General features: G+C 42.9%; 3 protein-coding genes across 3 annotated transcripts; 1 reads left to right on the forward strand and 2 right to left on the reverse strand.

Annotated features, from left to right (window-relative positions):
• Nucleotides 1–1312: 1312 nt before the first annotated feature.
• Nucleotides 1313–1965, forward strand: LOC125529585. The gene is made up of 2 exons (XM_048693991.1): nucleotides 1313–1545; nucleotides 1625–1965. The coding sequence occupies exons 1-2, from the start codon at nucleotides 1400–1402 to the stop codon at nucleotides 1749–1751; spliced, it is 273 nt and encodes a 90-aa protein (XP_048549948.1). The 5' UTR covers nucleotides 1313–1399; the 3' UTR covers nucleotides 1752–1965.
• A 283-nt stretch (nucleotides 1966–2248) lies between these two features.
• LOC125529586 (receptor-like protein EIX1) lies at nucleotides 2249–7949 on the reverse strand. The gene is made up of 2 exons (XM_048693992.1): nucleotides 4163–7949; nucleotides 2249–3499 (listed from the first exon to the last, which is right to left on the reverse strand). The coding sequence occupies exons 1-2, from the start codon at nucleotides 6172–6174 to the stop codon at nucleotides 2590–2592; spliced, it is 2922 nt and encodes a 973-aa protein (XP_048549949.1). The 5' UTR covers nucleotides 6175–7949; the 3' UTR covers nucleotides 2249–2589.
• A 1771-nt stretch (nucleotides 7950–9720) lies between these two features.
• LOC125529587 (receptor-like protein EIX2) lies at nucleotides 9721–19880 on the reverse strand. Its single transcript, XM_048693993.1, has 2 exons — nucleotides 17387–19880; nucleotides 9721–10339 (listed from the first exon to the last, which is right to left on the reverse strand). Exons 1-2 carry the CDS (start codon nucleotides 19864–19866, stop codon nucleotides 9865–9867), a joined length of 2955 nt encoding a protein of 984 aa, XP_048549950.1. The 5' UTR covers nucleotides 19867–19880; the 3' UTR covers nucleotides 9721–9864.
• Nucleotides 19881–20994: the final 1114 nt, after the last annotated feature.

The raw sequence follows: 20994 nt of genomic DNA on the forward strand, positions 1-20994 counted from the left end.
ACTCCTCTCCCTATTTCCCTCTTGTCGTTCTGATCTAATTTATCTATAGGACATACATAAATAATCCTTGATAAATCACACATGTTGAACAAGTTTGTTTCAATCTACCTTGTTTTGCAAATTATGTATATACATGAGCCGATCTCTGTCAATTCTAGACGTATCTATATATGCTTATGAGGGGCATCTAACACGGATCTAAATATATACAGCTGTCAAAGTTATTAATCGTGGGCGTCTGGTCTTAGGTGATGGAAGACGACCTCCGGTCCGCTCCCATTTGTATTTGGGAAATTCAGTCACCAATTGTTGGACCGTTAGTGATGTCATCGTCTATGGTGGTAATAAAAGTAATAAACACCTTAATGCAACCATGCATATGAAGGTTGTCGTCATCTGTTTTCACATTCATACCAACACTAGGGTCGAGAGCACATGACTTTGGTCGCATAGGCTGAAGCGTTGTGATCAAAAGGTGCACACTAGTTTGTGGCGTGATTATCTCTCTTCTCACTTTCTACGTGACGCTGCAAAACTGCTGTGACGTTATGAAATTATCCTGGTGGGAGCCTCCCCTAAAAGCTTGAAACACCGAGAAGTTTTGTCGGAGAAAATTCTTTAGTTGTGTGTGCGTGATGTGTTGTCAATCATATGTGCCTTCAATTGTAATGAATGACCTAGTTAAGCTCGGCCAGGTCTCAAGGCACCATACCTTGATGAACTAAGCAATTCCTCGTCAACAATTCCATTCATGCTGGTTTCTTTGATGATTACGGGATCCGTACAGCTCCTAGTGGGATTAATCAGCTGAATAATGCAATAACCTGGCCAGTAGTGGCCTCGGCAAAAGGCAATCCAAGCACTCAGATAATGGCCATCCCTTTTCCTTTGTTGGACAGTTAGAAAGAGGGCATGCAACATGGATCAAAGTCAAACGAGCTAGCACAAGGGGCGGACAAAGGGGGAGCGAAATGCCACAAATTTTGATGGATGGATGCTGATCCATGAAAGGGAGATGGAACAAATAATGTGAAGGAACAAATAATGTAAGGAGAGATAGTGAAGGTCCTTTTTACATCAGCGACCTTAATAAGTTTGTAAGAATGGACTTAGTTGCCTTATTTTTTTTATTTTTCGAGGGGACCTCAGTGGCTAATTTTGTTTTCAGGAAAAAAAATTGAGTGAAATATTGTTTTCAGGAATGAAAGTAGTCGTTGGATGAGCTGATCCGCGGGCCCATCATGCCGTGGGCTCATAAGGTGGGCCATGACCATACCATGGTGGCCCACACCAAGGATGGGCGAGGCCGGCCCGGAAACCTCGAAGAGGCAGGCTTCCCATCATTTCCTCTCAACAAAAAAAAAAGTATTTCCGAGAGAAGAATCGGGAGAAGTGACCGATGGAGAAAGACACGGCGGCGGCGACGGCGGCGACGAGGGTCTGCCGGCGGTGCAAAGCGAAGTACTCGCCGTCGGGAAACACGCCGCAGTCCTGCAGGTTCCACCCCTCATACTTCGTCTGCCGCCGCCACGACGACCAGAAGAGGTAGCCACTCCGATCCCCACTCTTCCATCACCAATCCGCTAGATCGGCCTGGCGATTGACCACGGCGACGGCTGTGCAGGTACTACGAGCTCAAGGAGGGCGACCCGCCGTACGCCGCCAAGTTCTACGACTGCTGCGGCGCCGAGGACCCCGCCACCGCAGGCTGCGCCACCGGATTCCACCTCTCCTACGACGACCCCGAGTGATTAGCCAACCAACTACTAGTACGCTTGCTTGTTCATCTCCTCTGAAGCAAACGCAGTGTTCTGTTACTTTGTACAATCAGCAGAGCAAACACCCTGTTAGTCATCTGGATTGTGTGTATAAATCAGGGTTCAGAATATAATCCGATCCTGTAGTATCAATGTTCAGAATAAAATCGTCAGAATGAATTCTGGCTGCGAGCAATAATTCAGATAAGGAGCGTTTGCATTAATTCATAACAAATTTGCTTGTCTCCAGATGTCTGAAACCTGTAAGAAAATTCTCTAGTGAAGGAATTGCGTGTGTGCGCAGTATAGTGTGCCATGAATGAAAGGATAAAATCCTTTCCTTTTTTTGTTTGACAACCTTTGCACAGACTAAATTCTGGCCGTCAGAAATCCTAGTCCTGTTTGAATAAACATGATGAATTGGATTCAGAGCTAAGAATGGGATGTGGCAAGAGAGTTTGTCTGAAGAAGTTTGAACCATGTATAATATTTTTGCAGTGAAAAGTCTGAACCCTATACATTGTTTCTCTAGTGAAGAAACTGCATTTGCGCCCAGTGTAGTCTATCGAATGAAAGAATCGAGCCTTGCTTTGTGTGTGCACTAGTTAATTCAGTCATTGACAAACACACTCCTGCAACAGGGGCCTTGGTGTGGCCCCTGGCATTAATTATTAATAACAAATCAACTTTACATATATCCAAACCCTAGTCTACAACACAATCCACAAATATGTACTGTATATGTGAACTATATGAGTACAATACTGTAACAACATTGATACATGGTAAAATCTGCACACTCAAATGATAGCAAATGGAGAACCAAAGCAAGCTAGTGAGTGGTCTCAGCTTCTGCGCCTTTTTCTCTTGTCCAGGAAGCCCAGGTTAGAACCACTTGCACATATACCCGGTCATACAAGCTGTCGCAAACCGAGTACCAATAAACTGTCCATTTTCTCTTGAACAGGAAGGTGCAGAAGACCACCCAGATACCCATTACATATCCAGAACCCATAGCGATGAAAAACGATGCCAGGTCATTTAAATCACCATGGTGTTCTGGAGTAGATGGAATTGGCTCTGGTTGCGGACATTTACGCGAGATAGGTGGACCGCGGAGGCCTGGGTTGCCAACATAAATATATTCTGGGTCCTCAAGTGTCCGCAGTTGATCTCCTGATGGCACCTCTCCTGTCAGGTTGTTATATGACAGGTTCAAGCGGCTTAATGATGTAAGAGCCGACAAGCTTGCAGGGATTTCACCAGACAGCCTATTGTGCGATAGGTCCAGCGACTCCACTTGCGCCAAGGCGCCAATATTTTCCGGAATTTTTCCACTGAAGATGTTCCATGATAGGTTCAGGCTCTTCAATTCAACAAGCGCGCTGATATCTTTGGGAATATCACCAATAAGATTATTACATGATAAATCAAGGTTCACCATGTATATGACCTCTCCTGTATATAATCTCTCTTGACCCTTTGTGACAACCGTGAAATTCTCGGTATAGGTGACCAATTCATTAGGGCCATGCTCCCATTCATCATTGAAGCCAAAAGCACGATGTAATGCATCACCACCATCATCATAATTATCTCTTGTTGCTATCATCCCTTTGCAGTTAACAATAGATTTTGGTATGTTACCAGTTATATTATTGTAGGCAAGGTCCAAATACTGAAGCTTGACTAGCTTCGTCAGCTCCTCTGGAATGTGACCACAGAACATGTTTGATCGTAGTTGTAAGAGAGAGAAGTGCATATTTCAACCCTCAATTTTTGCCCTAGTCTAATTTACAACCCCGAACTCCAATACCATCTAAATTACAACCCCCAACTCTCAAAACCGGCCAGGATTCAACCCTACCCTATCCGTTGACCGGTTTTGACCTGGTTGACCGGTTTTGACCAGTCGACAGGTCCAGTCAGCATGCCACATCAGCAAAAAATGCAAAATTTCCAAGGAAACAACCTGTAAAATCGAAGAAAATCCAGGAAAAGAAATAAGAAATCCAATTTCCGAAAAACACGGAAAATAAAAAAACGAATTTCCAAAAGAAATCCAGAAAAAACCCAAAAACTCAAATTCCAGAAGAAAAAAAATCATTTTTTATTTTCCCTAGCTTTTTTCGGAATTTTGCCTTTTTATATTTTTTCCTGATCTTATAGATTTTTATTTACTTTTTCTTGAAATTTTGAAAAAAAACTTCTGACGTGGCATGCTGATTGGACCCGTTGACTAGTCAAAACTGGTCACCCCAGGTCAAAACCGGTCAACGGGGCGGGGAGGGTTGAATCCTGACCGGTTTTGAGACTTGGGGGTTGTAATTTAGACGGTATTAAAGTTCAGGGTTATAAATTAGACTAGGGCAAGAATTCAGGGTTGAAATATGCACTTCTCTCGTCGTAAGAAAGCCAACTGTGGCAATTTCTCCTGAATCCATGTTGGCAAAGTTCCAACGAAATGGTTGTGTGCAAGATCAAGAAAGACGAGTTCTTGGCAGTGTTGGAGAAATGAAGGAAATTCACCGGAGAGATTGTTGTTTCTTAAGCTTAGATTAAGAATACTCATACTGGTCATGTTTGTTGTGGATGTATTAGTAGAGCAATCAGGAATTGGTCCATTTAGCTTATTCCCGGAGATATCCAATAGTATTAGTGATCTCATTTTGCAAAATGAAGAGGGAATGGTGCCAGATATGGAGTTATCAAATAAAACTAGTTTCATTAGATTCGGCGTTCCAAAATCTAATGGTAGTGGTCCATCTAATTTATTTCTACTAAGATCCAAGTCACTTAGACTAATGGGAAGCTTAGGTATTGTGCCATTGAACTGGTTAGAACCAAGATCAATTGCGGTTGCTCCCATAAATTCTATTGTAGATGGAAGAGAACCACTAATTTTGTTATGTCCCATTTTTAGAGTGTACAATGTAGAAGCTGTTATCCAAAACCAATCTGGAACCGTGTCAGATATGCTTATGTTTGAGATATCAAGATTGTCTAGACTAGTTAGCCATCGAAGCCACGGTGGAAATTTAGGCCCGAGAAGGCATGACCGAAGTTCAATATTTGTTAGACTTGAAGGAGGAACCCATGTCGAATTCACTGTCAGGGTTAAGGAATTATCAGAGAGCCACAACCACTCCAAGCTTTCTAGTCCTGATAAATGACCTTCATGTATGAAACCATCCAAGTTGTTGTAGCCCAGGTCTAGGTAAGTTATCTTTGTGAGCTCTCCTATCCAGAGTGGCATAGGACCAATGAGCTTGTTACGACTGATATCAAGGTAGATCAAATTGTTTAACGGTTCTAGTTTGGTTGGTAGTCTCCCTGTCAAGTTGCTGGAAGCTAGAGACAAGTATGTCAACTTATTCCATGAACAACTAGGCAAACGCTGGAAGAATTTTGTTATACTTCCATTGATGTTGGTTTCATGTACAAAGAACTCTTCCAAGCTACATATGTTCTTCAGGTTTGATGGTATCATGCCAACTAGGTTATTCGATGATAAATCAAGCTTTACTATGGAAGTCATATTACCAATCTCGTCCGGAAATTGGCCATAGAAACCATTCGATGAGATATATAGATACTTGAGGCTAGTCAAATCCCAAAACCAGTTGCGTGCGATATGTGTATGGAAGCCATTGGCGGAAAGGTCAAGGGTTTCGAGAAAAGTCAGATTTGAAAGCTGAAGTGAAGCAGAGCTAGTTCTAAGATTGCAATTGATAAGATGAAGAACCTTTAGAGATGGAAGCATGTTCACCACCGGAAGCCAGTGAACAATTGCACTGAGGTTCGTGCCGCTCAGGTCCAGGTGCACAAGGGAAGTTAACTGTGACAACCAGGTGATATCCATAGAGTATGTGCCATTGAAATATTCCGAGTTGAGATTTAAGTATTGTAAGTTGGAGAGGTTACCCAGCTGTGGTGGTATCCTTCCTATGAAGCTTAAACTCGATAGGTCGATGTATCTCAACTTGTGGAGAGAGCCCAAGAACTCCGGCACTTGCACCCCATAGAACCCATTGCAGCTAAGATCAAGATACTGTAGATGTCGTAGACCAAGCAAAGAGGAGCTGATGTTGCCTCCTAGCACTTGCGTCCACGCATCGCTGTTGGGGTCACAACCATGGCCCTGGAGATCGAGCTTGACGACATGGCTGTTTCTGGTGCTGCAGTGGACGCCCTTCCATTTGCAACACTCATCACCCTTCCATGATGAAAGGAGGTATGCAGGGTCGGAGAGGCCTGCTTTGAAGCCGAGAAGCGCGGACCTCTCACTAGCGATACAGCTTGTGACCGTATGGTTTGGATGTATGTGAGAAGATGGCTGTACAAATCTCTTGCCTATGGTGAACAAGAGAAGTGCACCAAATATCACTATGTGGATGGAGAGTAGAACCTTGTCCATTGGTGCTTTTGCAATGGATCTATGTTCTTCCTGCTATACGATGCAAACTCCGTTTCTTTAAGTATAGTGTAACTGAGATTCCTGCGACACTGACCTGACAGAAATGTGACTACCCCTGGAGAAGAAATTTGAACCGGTGAAAAGGACACTGGTGGCCGTTCTAGATTGTATTCTGTTCACATGGTCACGAAGTTGCCTTTCTTTTTCTTGGAGTACTGATTGATGGAAGTAATGAGCGCAACAGCATGCTTCTTCTGTTCGGAGAGTACCGTTGATATGGTTCCAATATGCATATTAGATCACTATTTTTTTAGATATTTAAGTAGAAGTTTTTATATTCTATATTCATGACAAACTTGCTAATATATGTTTCATCTTGTCAATCTAATTTGTCTGTGCATATTAGTATATAGTCACATTTAGAAAAGCTCAACTGCATAGTAACATAGGAGTAGTTTGTATCTTTTAGTTTTTCATATTATGCAAGTAGGTCTGCATATTAGTACCGACTAGCGAGCACAGGAATGACGACATGGATCTGATGACTTGGAATTCCAAACGACCGAGACATCAATTAATTGACTCAAAATGATGGTAAGGTGTCACCAAAAGTGCCTTGCCAGATGCGTCGCTTTCGTCCCCTTCTATTCTTCCCATGCACCGCACCATACCAACAAAGGCAGAATTTGTTTGTTTGAAAGCGTCTGAACCCTTGGTATTATTTGTTTCTCTGGTAAATAAATTGTGTCTGAACGCAGCATGTCTGAACCCTGAGCATTATTTGTTTCTCCGCTGAGCGAATTGTGTCTGGACGCAGAAAGTGAAAGCATCAAATTGAGTGATTCAGATCAATTCTTGCATTGTACGCCTGTAAGTTCGGCCATTGTGGCTTGTTGGTTGGGGGTAATTCCTATCTATTAGTATAGTCAAGTTAGAAAAGCTTGACCGCATACTGACATAGTTGGTGTCTTCTAATTTTTCAGAATATCCAAGCATACTGATAGAAGGACTAACGAGTACAGGGGAACGATGACTTGACTTCCAAACGATTGAGGCATGAATTGACTCAAATGGATGGAAAGGTGACACCGTAAGCGCGTTGCCAACTGCGTCATTCTCACCTTCGTCGGTTCTTCCCGTGCACCGCACAGTACCCGATGAGGTGAAATTGGTTTGTCTGAAAACGTCTGAACCCGGGACGACGACTTTGGTCAGATGACTTGGAATTCCAGGCGATTGAGGCATCAATTGACTCAAATGGATGGTAAGGTGTCACGGAAAGCGCCTTCCAGATGCGTCGTTTTCGCCCCGGCCCGCGCACGGCACCGTATGCGACAAGGCAAAATTGGTTTGTGTGAAAACTTGTGAACCCCGAGCATTGTTTGTTCCTCTTGTGAATATAAATTATGTCTGAACGCAGCAAGTGAAAGCATCAAGTTGAGTGATGCAGACCAATTCTTCTGCCTGTGATGGATCTACAAGTCCAGTGTCATGGCCGTCTCCTCTGAAACAAAAGCGGTATTCCGCCTGTGCGAAAACTGAAAGGAAAGTTTGAACCCTGTCAGTCATCTGGACTGTGTGTAGAAATCAGGGTTCAGAATAAAATCCTATCGTGTAATATTACTTGTGTTCGGCACCCTGTAATATCAGGGTTCAGAATAAAATCGTCAGAACAAATTCTGGCTGTGTGCAATCCTACCTGAACAGACAAGCTGCATTTGCATTCAGGCAATGTTCCCTGTCTGCAGAAGTCTGAAACCTTGTACTCCCTCTGTAAAGAAATATAAAAGTGTTTAGATCACTTCTTGTACTCTTTTGTGTTTCGCACCCTTTTGCAAGGCCTGAAGAACACACCTATCCTACCCTGTCATAAACTCTGGCTGTCATGCGTAAATCCTACTCCTATCTGAACACACCTGATAAATTGGAAATCAGTTTGTCTGCTCCCATTATAGTGCATCGAGTGGAAGCATCGACCATTAATTGCTTTGTGTGTGTGAAGAGGAGGCCGGAGGCTGCTGCCTGTGGCTGTTGCTCAACACCAGTTAATTCAGGCCTTGACACACACCCGGAATAATGAGGGCGACCGAGGACCCCGAGTGAAGAGCCAACTACTAGTACGCTTGCTTGTTCCTCTCTTCTTCAGCCAACGCAGTGTTCTGTTACTTATTTTGTACAGTTAGTAGAGCAAACACCCTGTTAGTCATCTGGATTCTGTGTAGAAATCAGGGTTCAGAATAAAATCACTTGCGTTCAGAGTAAAATTGTCAGAATGAATTATGGCTGTGAGCAATCCTAGTCCTACACCCCTCCTCCTTCTTCCTGAACAGACAAGGAGCGTTTGCAATCGTCAGAATGAATTATGGCAATCCCGCTTGTCTGAAAAAAGTCCGAAATGTTAAAATTCACGCGTCCGTGCAGTATGGTGTGTCGACTGAAAGGTTAAAAATCCTTTCTGTAGTATTACTACTTGTGTTTGACAATTGACACCCTTTGCACAGACTAAATTCTGGCTGTCGGATTTAATTAAAATGATGAATTGGAATCAGAGCTTAGAATGGGATCTGGCAAGAGAGTTTGTCTGAACAAGTTTGAACCATGTATAATATTTCTCCAGTGAAAAGTGTGAAGCCTGTACGTTGTTACTCTAGTGAAGATACTGCGCCACCGCCTTCCACCTCTCCTACGACAACCCCGAGTAAAGAGCCAACTAGTACTACGCTTATCTGGTCGTCTTCTGTCAGTGCCTCCTCTATAACAAACGCAGTGTTCTACTCCCTCCGTTCCAAAAATAGATGACTCAACTTTGTACTAAATTTAGTGCAAAGTTAGTATAAAGTTGGGTCATCTATTGTGTACATTCAATCAAACACCGTGCAAGTGATCTCGATTGTGTGAAGAAATCAAACAGTCTAATCAACATAATAAATCCTGTCATGCAGTAGTCTCACTTGTGTTGCACTCTTTGCACAAGCTTATCTGTGGCTCATTCAGGCAAGTTAGTCTGTACCTGCGGCTGTACTATATCTGATACTCAAGTACTTGCGGCCGCGCACAGTATAGTGCATCGAGTGAAATAATCGACGAAGTAAAATCACTTGTGTTTGACAACCCTTTGCACATACTTAATTGTGGCTCATTCAGGCAAGTTACTCTGTACTTGTGGCTGTACTATATCTGAAACTGAAGTACTTGCGGCTGCACCCAGTATAGTGCATCGAGTGAAAATAATCGACGAAGTAAAATCACTTGTGTTTGACACCCTTTGCACATACTTAATTATGGCTGTCAAAAATCCTAGCCCTATTTGAGCAGACATGTTGGGTTGGATACAGAGCTCCAGAACAAGATGTGGCAAAACTAGTTTGTCTGGAAAACTCTGAACCCCTTGCATTGTTTCTTTAGGGAAGAATCTGTGTTTGTGCCCAGTATATAGGCTTTGCTGCTGCCTGTGGCTGCTCACGTTATACAGCTTTCGTGGCTTATAACAACTTCACACATTGTGACACACACATCCGGAACAAGGGACTTGGTGCTGCGCCTGGCATTATTCATTGCGCATCAACTTACATATCCAAACCTTACTCTACAACATAATCCTCAAATTTATATATCTGTGAACAGAACTTAATAACAATGATACATGTAAAGGCACACACTCTACATAGTACAAAATGAAGAACCAGAGAGCTAGTTGTCACTCTCAGCTTCTGCAATTGTTTCTCTTGTCCAGGAAGCCCAGGTAACGACGTACACCAGCACAAAGACCCAGTCATAAAACTTGTCGCAGACGGAGTACCACTTAATTCTCCATTTCCTCTTGAACAAGAAGGTGCAGAAGACTACCCAGAGGCCCATTACATGTCCAGAACCCATAGCGATGAAAAACGATGCCACGTCGTTCAAATCTTCATGCTGTTCTTGAGTAGCTGGAATTGGCTCCAGCTGTGAACATTTCTGCGGGAGTGGAGGACCACAGAGGCCCGGATTGCCAATGTAAATATATTCAGGGTCCTCAAATGTTTGCAGTTGATTCCCTGATGGCACCTCTCCTTTCAGGTTGTTGTAGGACAGGTTCAACCGACTCAATGATGTGAGAGCCGATAAGCTTGCAGGGATTTCACCAGACAACTCATTGTGAGATAGGTCGAGTGACTCCACTTGCACCAAGGCACCTATATTCACAGGAATTTTTCCACTGAAGGTGTTCCATGATAAGTTCAGGTTCTTCAATGCGACAAGAGTGCTAATTTCTTCAGGAATATCTCCAGTAAGATTATTGCATGATAAATCAAGATTCACCATATATACAATCTCTCCCGTATATAACCTCTCTTGACCCTTTGTGACTAGTGTGGAATTCTCGGTATAGGCGACATAGTCATTAGGACCAATTGACAATCCATAACCGAAAGCAGTTTGAAATGCAGCATCATCATCGGTATCATCATCGTCATATCTCACTCTTGTTAATATCATCCCTTTGGAGTTAACAATAGATTTTGGTATGCTCCCTGTTATGCTATTGTAGGCAAGGTCCAAATATTGAAGATCAACTAGCTTCAATAGTTCCTCTGGAATCTTACCAGAAAACATATTCGACCGCAGTCGTAAGAAAGCCAAATATGGCAATTTCTCTCCAATCCATGTAGGCAAAGTCCCAAAGAAATGGTTATGTGCAAGATCAAGAAAGACGAGTCGTTGGCAGTATTGGAGAAATGAAGGAAATTCACCTGAGAGGCTGTTGTTTCTCAAGCTCAGATTAACAATATTCGTTAGGTCAGTTGTGGATGGATCAGCTGAGCAGTTGGGAATCAGTCCGGTTAGATTATTTTCGGATATATCCAACAAACGCAGTGATCGCAGCTTGCACAAAGAAGAAGGAACGGCGCCAGTTATGGAATTGTCAAATAGAATAAGTTTTATTAGACCAGGTGCTCCAAAGTCCAATGGTAGTGGCCCATCTAAATTATTTCTACTAAGATCCAAGTCGGTTAGACCAATGGGAAGCTTAGGTATTGCGCCATTGAACTGGTTGGAACCAAGATCAATTGCAGTCGCTCTCATGAATTCCATTGTAGATGGTAAATAGTCACTAATTTTGTTCCTTCTCATATTCAGAGTGTACAACGTGGAAGCGGTTATCCAAAACCAATCTGGAACTGTGTCGGATATGCTTGTGTTTGAGATATCAAGATAGTCTAGACGTGTTAGCCATCGAAGCCATGATGGAAATCTAGGCCCGACAACGCATGAGCGTAGTCCAATATATGTTAGGTTGGAAGGAGGAACCCACATCAATTTCACTGTAAGGGCTATAGAGTTATTGGACAAAAACAACCTCTCCAAGCTTTCTAGGCCTGATAAATGACCTTCACCTATGAAGCCATCCAGGTTATTGTAGCTCAGATCCAGTTCAATTAGCTTTGTGAGCTTTCCTATCCATACTGGAACATGACCAGTGAGCTTATTACCACTGAGATCAAGTCTGACCAGGTTCCTTAAGGGTTCTAGTTTGGTTGGTAGGCTTCCTATCAAATTGATGGAAGGTAGATATAGGAGTGACAACTTATCCCATGAACAACTAGGCAAACGTAGGAAGAATTCTGTTATGCTCCCATTGACGTTGTTTCCACCTATACCGAATACTTCCAAGCTACATAGGTTCTCCAGGTTTGATGGTATCATGCCCACAAGATTATTCGATGATAAATCAAGTGTTACCATGGAGGTTAAATTACCTATTTTGTCTGGAAAGTGGCTATAGAAACCATTCATTGAGATATCTAGATACCTAAGGCTAGTCAAACCCCAAAACCAGTTAGGTGTGATATGTGTATGGAAGCTATTGCTAGAAAGGTCAAGTGTTTCAAGAGAAGTCAGATTTGAAAGTGGAAGTGAACTGGAACTAGTTCTGAGATTGCAAACACTAAGACGAACAACTTTTAGAGATGGAAGCATGTTCACTACCGGAACCCAGTGAAGAATTGTACTGAGGTTCACATAGCTCAGGTCCAGGTGCTCAAGGGAAGTTAGCTGTGACAACCAGGTGATATCCGTGGAGTATGGGGGAGTACCATATTTTGAGGCGAGGTTTAAGTATCGTAAGTTGGAGAGATTACCCAGATGCGGTGGCATCATCCCAGTGAGGCTTGAACTTGATAGGTCGATATATCTCAACTTGTGGAGAGAACCCAGGAACTCCGGTACTTGCACCCCGTCGAACCAATTGCAGCTGAGGTCGAGATACTGTAAATGTTGTAGACCTAGCAACGAGGAGCTAATGTTGCCTCCTAGCACTGGCGTCTTTGTCTCGTCGATGAAGTCACAACCATAGCCCCGGAGATCGAGCTTGACGACATGGCTGTTTCTGTTGCTACAATGGACGCCCTTCCATTTGCAGCAGTCATGACCCTTCCATGATGAAAGGATGTTTGCAGGGTCCGACAGGCCTGCTTTGAAGCCGACAAGCGCGGACCTCTCACGGGCAATACAACTGGTGACCGTACTGTTTGGATCGGAAGAAGATGATGATTCTACAACGCTCTTAGCTCGCGTGAACAAGAGAAGGGCGCACATAACTGCTATGTGGATGTTGGAGAGTAGAAGCTTGTCTACTGGTGCCGTTGCCATGGATGTATGTTCTTCTTGCTGTAGGTTACTGAAACCATGGTACGATATATGTAGGATATGTTGCGTTTGGTCGGGAAAATAAAGAATAAATTATAAGCGTCATATCATTGTGTTGTTGATTTGGGAGATTGGGGCAGAGCAAGGTCAGGAACGAGAGAGAGAGAAGAGGATTTTTCTGGAAAACTCTGTTTCTTTCATCTCTCTAGTCTAGGTATATACATGCCTATCTTACATTCCAATCCTTCTATAACTTAACTATTACATCTCAGTACTGCCAACACTCCCCCTCAAGATGGGGCAAATATATCTATGAGCCCCATCTTGTTACATAATTTTTCAAACACTGCTACATTGACCCCTTTTGTTAATACATTGGCAAGCTGGTCTACAGTTTTGACAAACCCAACCTGAAGTGTCCCCTCATCTAGTTTTTCTTTGATAAAGTGTCTATCAATTCCCACATGCTTTGTTCTATCATGGTGAACATGATTGTTTATCAAGTTGATAGTGGCCTGATTATCACAATATAGTCGAAGAGGTGCAGCTTCATATAACCTGAGTTCAGCTAGCAAGAATTTAAGCCACATTAACTCACATAAACCTGAGGCCATTGCCCTAAACTCTACTTCTGCTGTAGACCGTGCCACTACGCTCTGTTTTTTACTCCTCCAACTAACCAGATTTCCACCTAGAAACATACAGTAGCCTGAAGTGGACCTTCTATCGTCCAAGCACCCCGCCCAATCAGCATCGGTGTAGCCTTCTATCTTCAGATGTCCATGGTTTGAGAACAAGATGCCTTTCCCAAGACAACCTTTAAGATATCGCAGAATCCTATTTGCTGCATTTAAATGACCAGACCTAGGGTCATGCATATATCTGCTCACTATGCTAACTGCATATGCAATGTCTGGCCTTGTGTGTGACAAATAGATTAGGCGCCCAACTAATCGTTGGTATCCTCCCTTATCTACAGGATCACCAAAGTCTGCTACAATCCTATGGTTTTGTTCAATTGGTGTATTAGCTGGTTTGCACTCGAGCATTCCAGTTTCAGCAAGCAAGTCAAGAACATATTTTCGCTGTGACAGATAAATACCTTTGGCCCCATAAGCAATTTCAATTCCGAGAAAGTAATGCAAATACCCCAGGTCTTTAACATCAAATGATCTTGCTAAAGTCTTCTTTAGGCACCTTATCTCTTCATCATCATTTCCTGTAATCACAATATCATCAACATAGACAGCGAGTATAGTAATCTTATTATTACGATGCCTAAAGAAAAGAGTGTGGTCTGCATTGCTCTGTCGATATCCTAGGGAACACATCTCCTTGCGTAACCTTCCAAACCATGCTCTTGGTGACTGTTTGAGGCCATAAAGGGATTTCTTCAGTTTACACACTTTACCTTCTGTCTCATCACTATTAAACCCTGGAGGAATTTCCATATAAACCTCTTCCTGCAAGTCTCCATGGAGGAATGCGTTTTTAACATCCATTTGAAATAATTTCCACCTATGGTTTGCAGCTATTGATATCATTGTTCTGATGGTATTCATTTTTGCTACTGGAGCAAATGTTTCATCATAATCCACCCCATAAGTCTGGCTATATCCTTTCGCCACTAACCTGGCCTTGTATCTCTCTACCTTCCCCTCAGGTGTTTGCTTCACAGTGAACACCCACTTGCAGCCCACAATTTTCTTTCCCGCTGGAATTGTGGTAAGAACCCAAGTATTGTTTTTATCAAGTGCTCGCATTTCTTCCAACATTGCTGCTCTCCACCTCGGATCTTTCTTCGCCTCTTGCCAATCACGAGGTATAGGAACTGTGGAGTCTAAAGCAGCTATAAATGATCTATACTTAGAACCCACCAACGAGTATGAAACATGGTTAGAGACAATATATTGGGACAATTTTGAAGGTAACTTCCCAACAGCATTGCGAGTTTTCTTTCTAAGGGCAATTGGAACATCTAGATCGTCATATGAAGAGGATGTACCATCATGTGAAGCTGAAGGGTGTGAAGCTGAGTCATGTGGGTCAGCCTGTCCTTGGGCTTCATGATCATGTCCCGAAGGGATGATTTCTTCCTCTCGAGCATGCTTCTCCTCGGTCTGATGCCTTCGTGTGTACACTTGAGGATGTTGTTCTTCATTTGGTTTTGGCCACCGTGAATCTCTCTGTAGTGTATCTTGTGGCCCCTCCTGTCCCTGTATTTACTCGATTTCCGATGTGTTAGTGTCTTCAGCCGGTATCACTCCAATTATCACCTCTTGATATGCTCCATTATTGTCTTTCTCCTCCCTCTCTCCCCCTGCCACACATTCTGCGTCAGAGATGTCATTAGAGAACAAATCAGGGAATACATCAGTTAAATCAGTTGGTTCCCCATAAAATGGTTCATGCTCTCTAAACACCACATCCATACTCACAAACATCCTCCTTTCAGATGGACACCAGCATTTATAACCCTTCTGCTTACCAGAATAGCCAACAAATATGCACTTTAATGCCTTAGGATCAAGCTTACTAACTGAAGGTCTATAGTCCTTTACAAAACATGTACACCCAAATACCTTTGGGGGAACCACACATGTAGTTTTCCCTGTGAGACACTCAATTGGCGTCTTGTAGTCAAGTACCCTGGATGGCATCCTATTCATCAAATATGCTGCAGTCATCACTGCTTCACTCCACAAAAATTTAGGAACATTCATAGCAAATAGGAACGAGAGAGAGAGAAGAGGATTTTTCTGGAAAACTCTGTTTCTTTCATCTCTCCAGTCTAGGTATATACATGCCTATCTTACATTCCAACCCTTCTACAACTTAACTATTACATCTCAGTACTGCCAACACATTGAAATTTCTGCGATGCTGACCGGCCTGCCTGCCATTCTGGACCATATTCTGTCCATGTTGACAAAGCTCCCTCTCTTTCTCTTAAAAGTCCAAATGATCGAGACATCCACCATGAGACTTTTTTTCCGATAAAGGGCATTTCATTGAATTGAGTTATCGAGGTGATACAGTCGCATCAAAAGAACGCCCGGCCTCTGCATAACCAGATGCACACAGCCAACAAATCCAAGGTCCGATAAAACAACAAAAAGAAACAGATGCATGGCTTGGAATTCCAAATGATTGAGACATCTAAATCTAAAATCTGAAAAGATTGAAAAATAGACACGGCAATATTGAGTATAGTGTTCTTAGCTCTTTTGCTGATGGTGGATCATATTAGGTAAGTTCTCAAAGTAATCTCTTTAAAGACTGGGACCTACCAAGTTTTTACGACCATTTGCCACCCCAAGGACCCTGGCGCGGCGCCGGCTGCATCACCGAGTTCCAGCCTCTCGAATGATAAACGGACCAACACTAACTAACTAGCCTGCAGTATGTTTGTTCCTCTGCCAGTGACCTGCCGTTGCTCAACTCATGTTGGAAAGAAATACTCACTTTTCTGCCGTCTAGTCTGCCTCTGCAGAATTGTGTCCATGGGCAAACTGAATCAGCAAAACAAAATCCTGTCCCAACACTAATACTTGTGTTCTGAGAAAATCTGAACCCTGAGCATTGTTTGTGTTTTTATCTAGTGAGGGAATCGTGTGGCGCAGCAAATTGTTTCTGTTTCTAACTCCTTAGCTGCCACATACACACATACAGACCCCGACGTCCCCGGCTGCACCACCGGCTTCCACCTTTGACACGACGGCCCTGAGTAACCAACCAACCAAGTACTCTAGTATGCTTTCTCTTCCTCGCCACCTCTGAAGCAGACGCAGTGTTCTGTTACTTGTGTACAATTATCCTGTCAGTCGTCTGAATTGTGTGAAGAAATAAAAAATCCAACCGACTGAATAAAATCCTATCCTGTAATATCAATGGTATCAGCCTACTTGATTCTGGCAGTGAGTAATCCAAGTACCTGAACAGACGTGATGCATTCAGGCAAAATTGGTTTGCCTGAAGAAGTCTGAAACATGTGCAGTGTCTAGTGAAGAAAACGCGCATGCACGCACGCGCGCGCGCACACACACACACACGGAACAGGGGATTTATTGCAGCCCCTGGCATTATTCATTACACTTCAACTTTACATATCCAAACCTTAGTCCGCGGCACAATCTTCAACCATACTTACACAACACTGACACATGGTAAAATCCCCATACTCTGCATAGTACCGAACGGCGAACGCAGAACAAGAGCGATCTATCGATCGGTCTCAGCTTTTGCACATTTTCCTCTTGTCCAAGAAGCCCAAGTAACAACCAATCGGACATAGACCCAATCATACAAGCTGTCACAGACCGAGTACCAATAAACTCTCCATTTCCTCTTGAACAAGAAGGTACAGAAGACAACCCAGATACCCATTACATATCCAAAGCCCATAGCGATGAAAAACGATGCCACGTCATTCAAATCTTCATAGTGTTCTCGAGTAGCTTGAATTGGCTTGTGTTGTGAACATTTCTGCGGGAGAGAGGGACTACAGAGGCCAGGGTTGCCAATATAAATGTATTCTTGGTCATCAAGTGTTTGCAGTTGATTACCAGATGGTATATCTCCTGTCAAGGCGCCAATATTCTCTGGAATTTTTCCACTAAAGTTGTTCCATGATAAGTTCAGGTTCTTCAATGCGAGAAGAGCGCTGATTTCTTCGGGAATATCTCCAATAAGATTATTACAGGATAAATCAAGATTCACCATGTATATGATTTCTCCTGTATATAATCGTTCTTGACCCTTTGTGACTACTGTGAAGTTTTCAGTATAGCTGACCGTGTCAATAATACCGTCTGACAATCCAATAGTGAATTGGAAAGCACCAACAAATGCATGATCATGATCATGACTCGTGGCTATCATCCGTTGACAGTTAACAATAGATTTCGGTATGCTCCCCGTTATATTGTTGTATGCCAGGTCCAAATACTGAAGATTTGCTAGCTTCGTAAGCTCTTCAGGAATGTTACCAAAAAACATATTCGACCGCACTCGTAAGAAAGCCAAATATGGAAATTTCTCCTGAATCCATGTCGGCAAAGTCCCAACGAAATGGTTGTGTGCAAGATCAAGAAAGACGAGTTGTTGGCAGTATTGAAGAAATGATGGAAATTCACCCGAGAGGTTGTTGTTTCTCAAGCTTAGATTAAGAATACTCATGGCATTTTTGGATGCTTCAACAGAGCAGTTGGGAACTGGTCCAATTAGCTTATTTTCAGAGATATCCAACAGAACTAGTGATCTCAGTTTGCACAACGAAGATGGTATGGTGCCAGAGATGGAGTTGTCAAATAGAATAAGTTTTGTTAGACCAGGTGCTCCAAAGTCTAATGGTAGTGGCCCATCTAAATTATTTCTACTAAGATCCAACTCGGTTAGACCAATGGGAAGCTTAGGTATTGCGCCATTGAACTGGTTGGAACCAAGATCAATTGCAGTCGCTCTCATGAATTCCATTGTAGATGGTAAATAGCCACTAATTTTGTTCCTTCTCATATTCAGAGTGTACAACGTGGAAGCCGTTATCCAAAACCAATCTGGCAAAGTGTCAGATATACTTGTGTTTGAGATAATAAGAATTTCTAGACGTGTTAACCATCTAAGCCATGACGGGAATTTAGGCCCGAGAAGGCATGACCCAAGTGCAATAGATGTTAGATTGGAAGGAGGAACCCACGTTGAATTCACTGTGAGGGCTATGAAATTATTGGACAACCACAATATCTCCAAGCTTTCTAGGCCTGATAAATGACCTTCATGTATGAAACCATCGAGGTTATTGTTGCTCAGGTCCAATACAGCTAGTTTTGTGAGCTCTCCTATCCATAGTGGCACATGACCAGCGAGCTTGTTAAGACTGAGATCAAGGTAGATCAGATTGCTTAAGGGTTCTAGTTTGATTGGTAGTCTTCCCGTCAAATTGGTAGAATCTACATGCAAGTATGTCAACTTATTCCATGAACAACCAGGCAAGCGTAGGAAGAATTCTGTTATGCTCTCATTGATGTTATTTCCAGATACATATAATTCTTCCAAGCTACATAGGTTTTCCAGGTTTGATGGTATCATGCCCACAAGGTTATTTGATGATAAATCAATCTTTACTATGGAGGTCATATTACCTATCTCGTCTGGAAATTGGCCATAGAAACCATTCTCTCTGATATCTAGAAACTTAAGGCTGGTCAAACCCCAAAACCAATTGGGTGTGATAGGTCTGTGGAAGCTATTGAAGGAAAGGTCAAGTGTTTCAAGATAAGTTAGATTTGAAAGCTGAAGTGAACCATAGCTAGGTCTAAGATTGCAACCACTAAGACTAAGAAATTTCAGAGATGGAATCATGTTCACCACCGGAAGCAAGTGAACAACTCTACCGAGGTTCGTGCCGCTCAGGTCCAGGTGCTCTAGGGAAGTTAAGTGTGATAACCAGGTGATATCCATAGAGTATGTGCCAGCACCATAGGCGAGATTTAAGTATCGTAAGTTGGAGAGATTACCCAGTTGCGGTGGAATTCTTCCAAAGAAGCCTGAGCCAGATAGGTCGATATATCTCAACTTGTGGAGAGAACCAAGGAACTCCGGTATTTGCACCCCATAAAAGAAATTGCAACTGATGTTGAGATATTGTAGATATTGTAGACCAAGCAACGAGGAGCTAATGTTGCCTCCTAGCTTCTGCGTCGGCGCGATGAAGTTGGGTTCACAACCAGGGCCCGGGAGATCGAGCTTGACGACATGGCTGTTTATGCTGCTGCAATGGACGCCCTTCCATTTGCAGCAGTCATCACCCTTCCACGATGAAAGGAGGTTTGCAGGGTCTGAGAGGCCTGCTTTGAAGCCAACAAGTGCGGATCTCTCATGGGCGATACAGCCGATGACTGTATCATTTAGATAGGAATATGACGATGATGATGATGACTCTACAACACCCTTTCCATGAATGAGCAGGAGAAGGGCAGCTAATATCATTATGTGGATGTTGGAGAGTAGAAGCTCGTCCATTGGTGCTTTTTCCATGAATCTATATTCTGCTTGCCGTAGCATACACACGCCACGGTTTGTTATATATAGTGTACAATATCCAACAATATACGTTTTATTTCCTCCTGAAAACAAGGTAAAATCTTGAAGGGTCGTATTATTGACATTTCTGTGATGCCGACCTGCCATAAATGTGAGTACAGCTTGGAGGAGAAATTTCTACAGGTGAAAAGGATACCGTCGGTCATTATAGACCGAATTCCGTCCAGCTTCAGCGAGTGTACGTCCTCTCATGTTTTTCAAAGGTAATATATTCTCCAAGCATTTCCAAATGAGTGAGACTGCTGCCTGAATGAGGAGCACAGCAAACGACGACCTGGGTATGATGACTTGGAATTCCAGGCATCAAGGTTGTTTTCGCGTTGCCGTATACGGCAGGGACTCCGGCCATGTCTTCTTGGAAGTGAATGAAAGCATCAGGACCACATACGTACCTCACGGTGAGTGATGCAGATCATATCCTCTCGAATTATTTGTGCAGAACGAATGAGCTCACCAGAAAATCACCATTTCTTTTGCGGTTCATTGCTTGCGACTGCAGTCAAGCATGCAATTTCCGTGGCATGTGCGCAACGTACCACTTTGATTCTGAGTTTCAGGAACCTGCTATTTACAACGACAAACCCACGTTGATTGATGAACTGACATTCACTCACTCACTTGCAGGCCGAACAAGGAATGAAACAGGACGACACGCCATACATGACCAGGTTCTACGACTGCTGCGGTGCTGAGGACCCTGACGCCCCCAGCTCCTACCTCTCGTACGTCGCACCCAAGTAGCCAACCAACTAGTACGCTTGATTCTGTCACTATGTACAGTAGAGCAAACACCCTGCCAGTCATATGGATTGTCTGATGAAATTAAACAAACCAATCAACATAATAAAAATCCTATCATGTAACACCAATTGTGTTTGACACTCTTGCACAAACTATATTCTGTCTGAGAGTAATCCTAGTCCTATCTTTCTGAAGAAACATGGTGACTTTGCATTATTTCAGTAAAATTTGTTTGACCGAACAAGTCTGAAACCTGTACTAGTGTCAGCGCCCAGTAAAATGCATCGAGTGATATCATCTTCAAAATAAAACCGTTTTGCTACAATTTCCTTTGTGTTTGACACTCTT

The sequence above is a fragment of the Triticum urartu genome, unplaced genomic scaffold (assembly GCF_003073215.2).
Source record: "Triticum urartu cultivar G1812 unplaced genomic scaffold, Tu2.1 TuUngrouped_contig_5709, whole genome shotgun sequence".
NCBI classification, from domain to species: domain Eukaryota; kingdom Viridiplantae; phylum Streptophyta; class Magnoliopsida; order Poales; family Poaceae; genus Triticum; species Triticum urartu.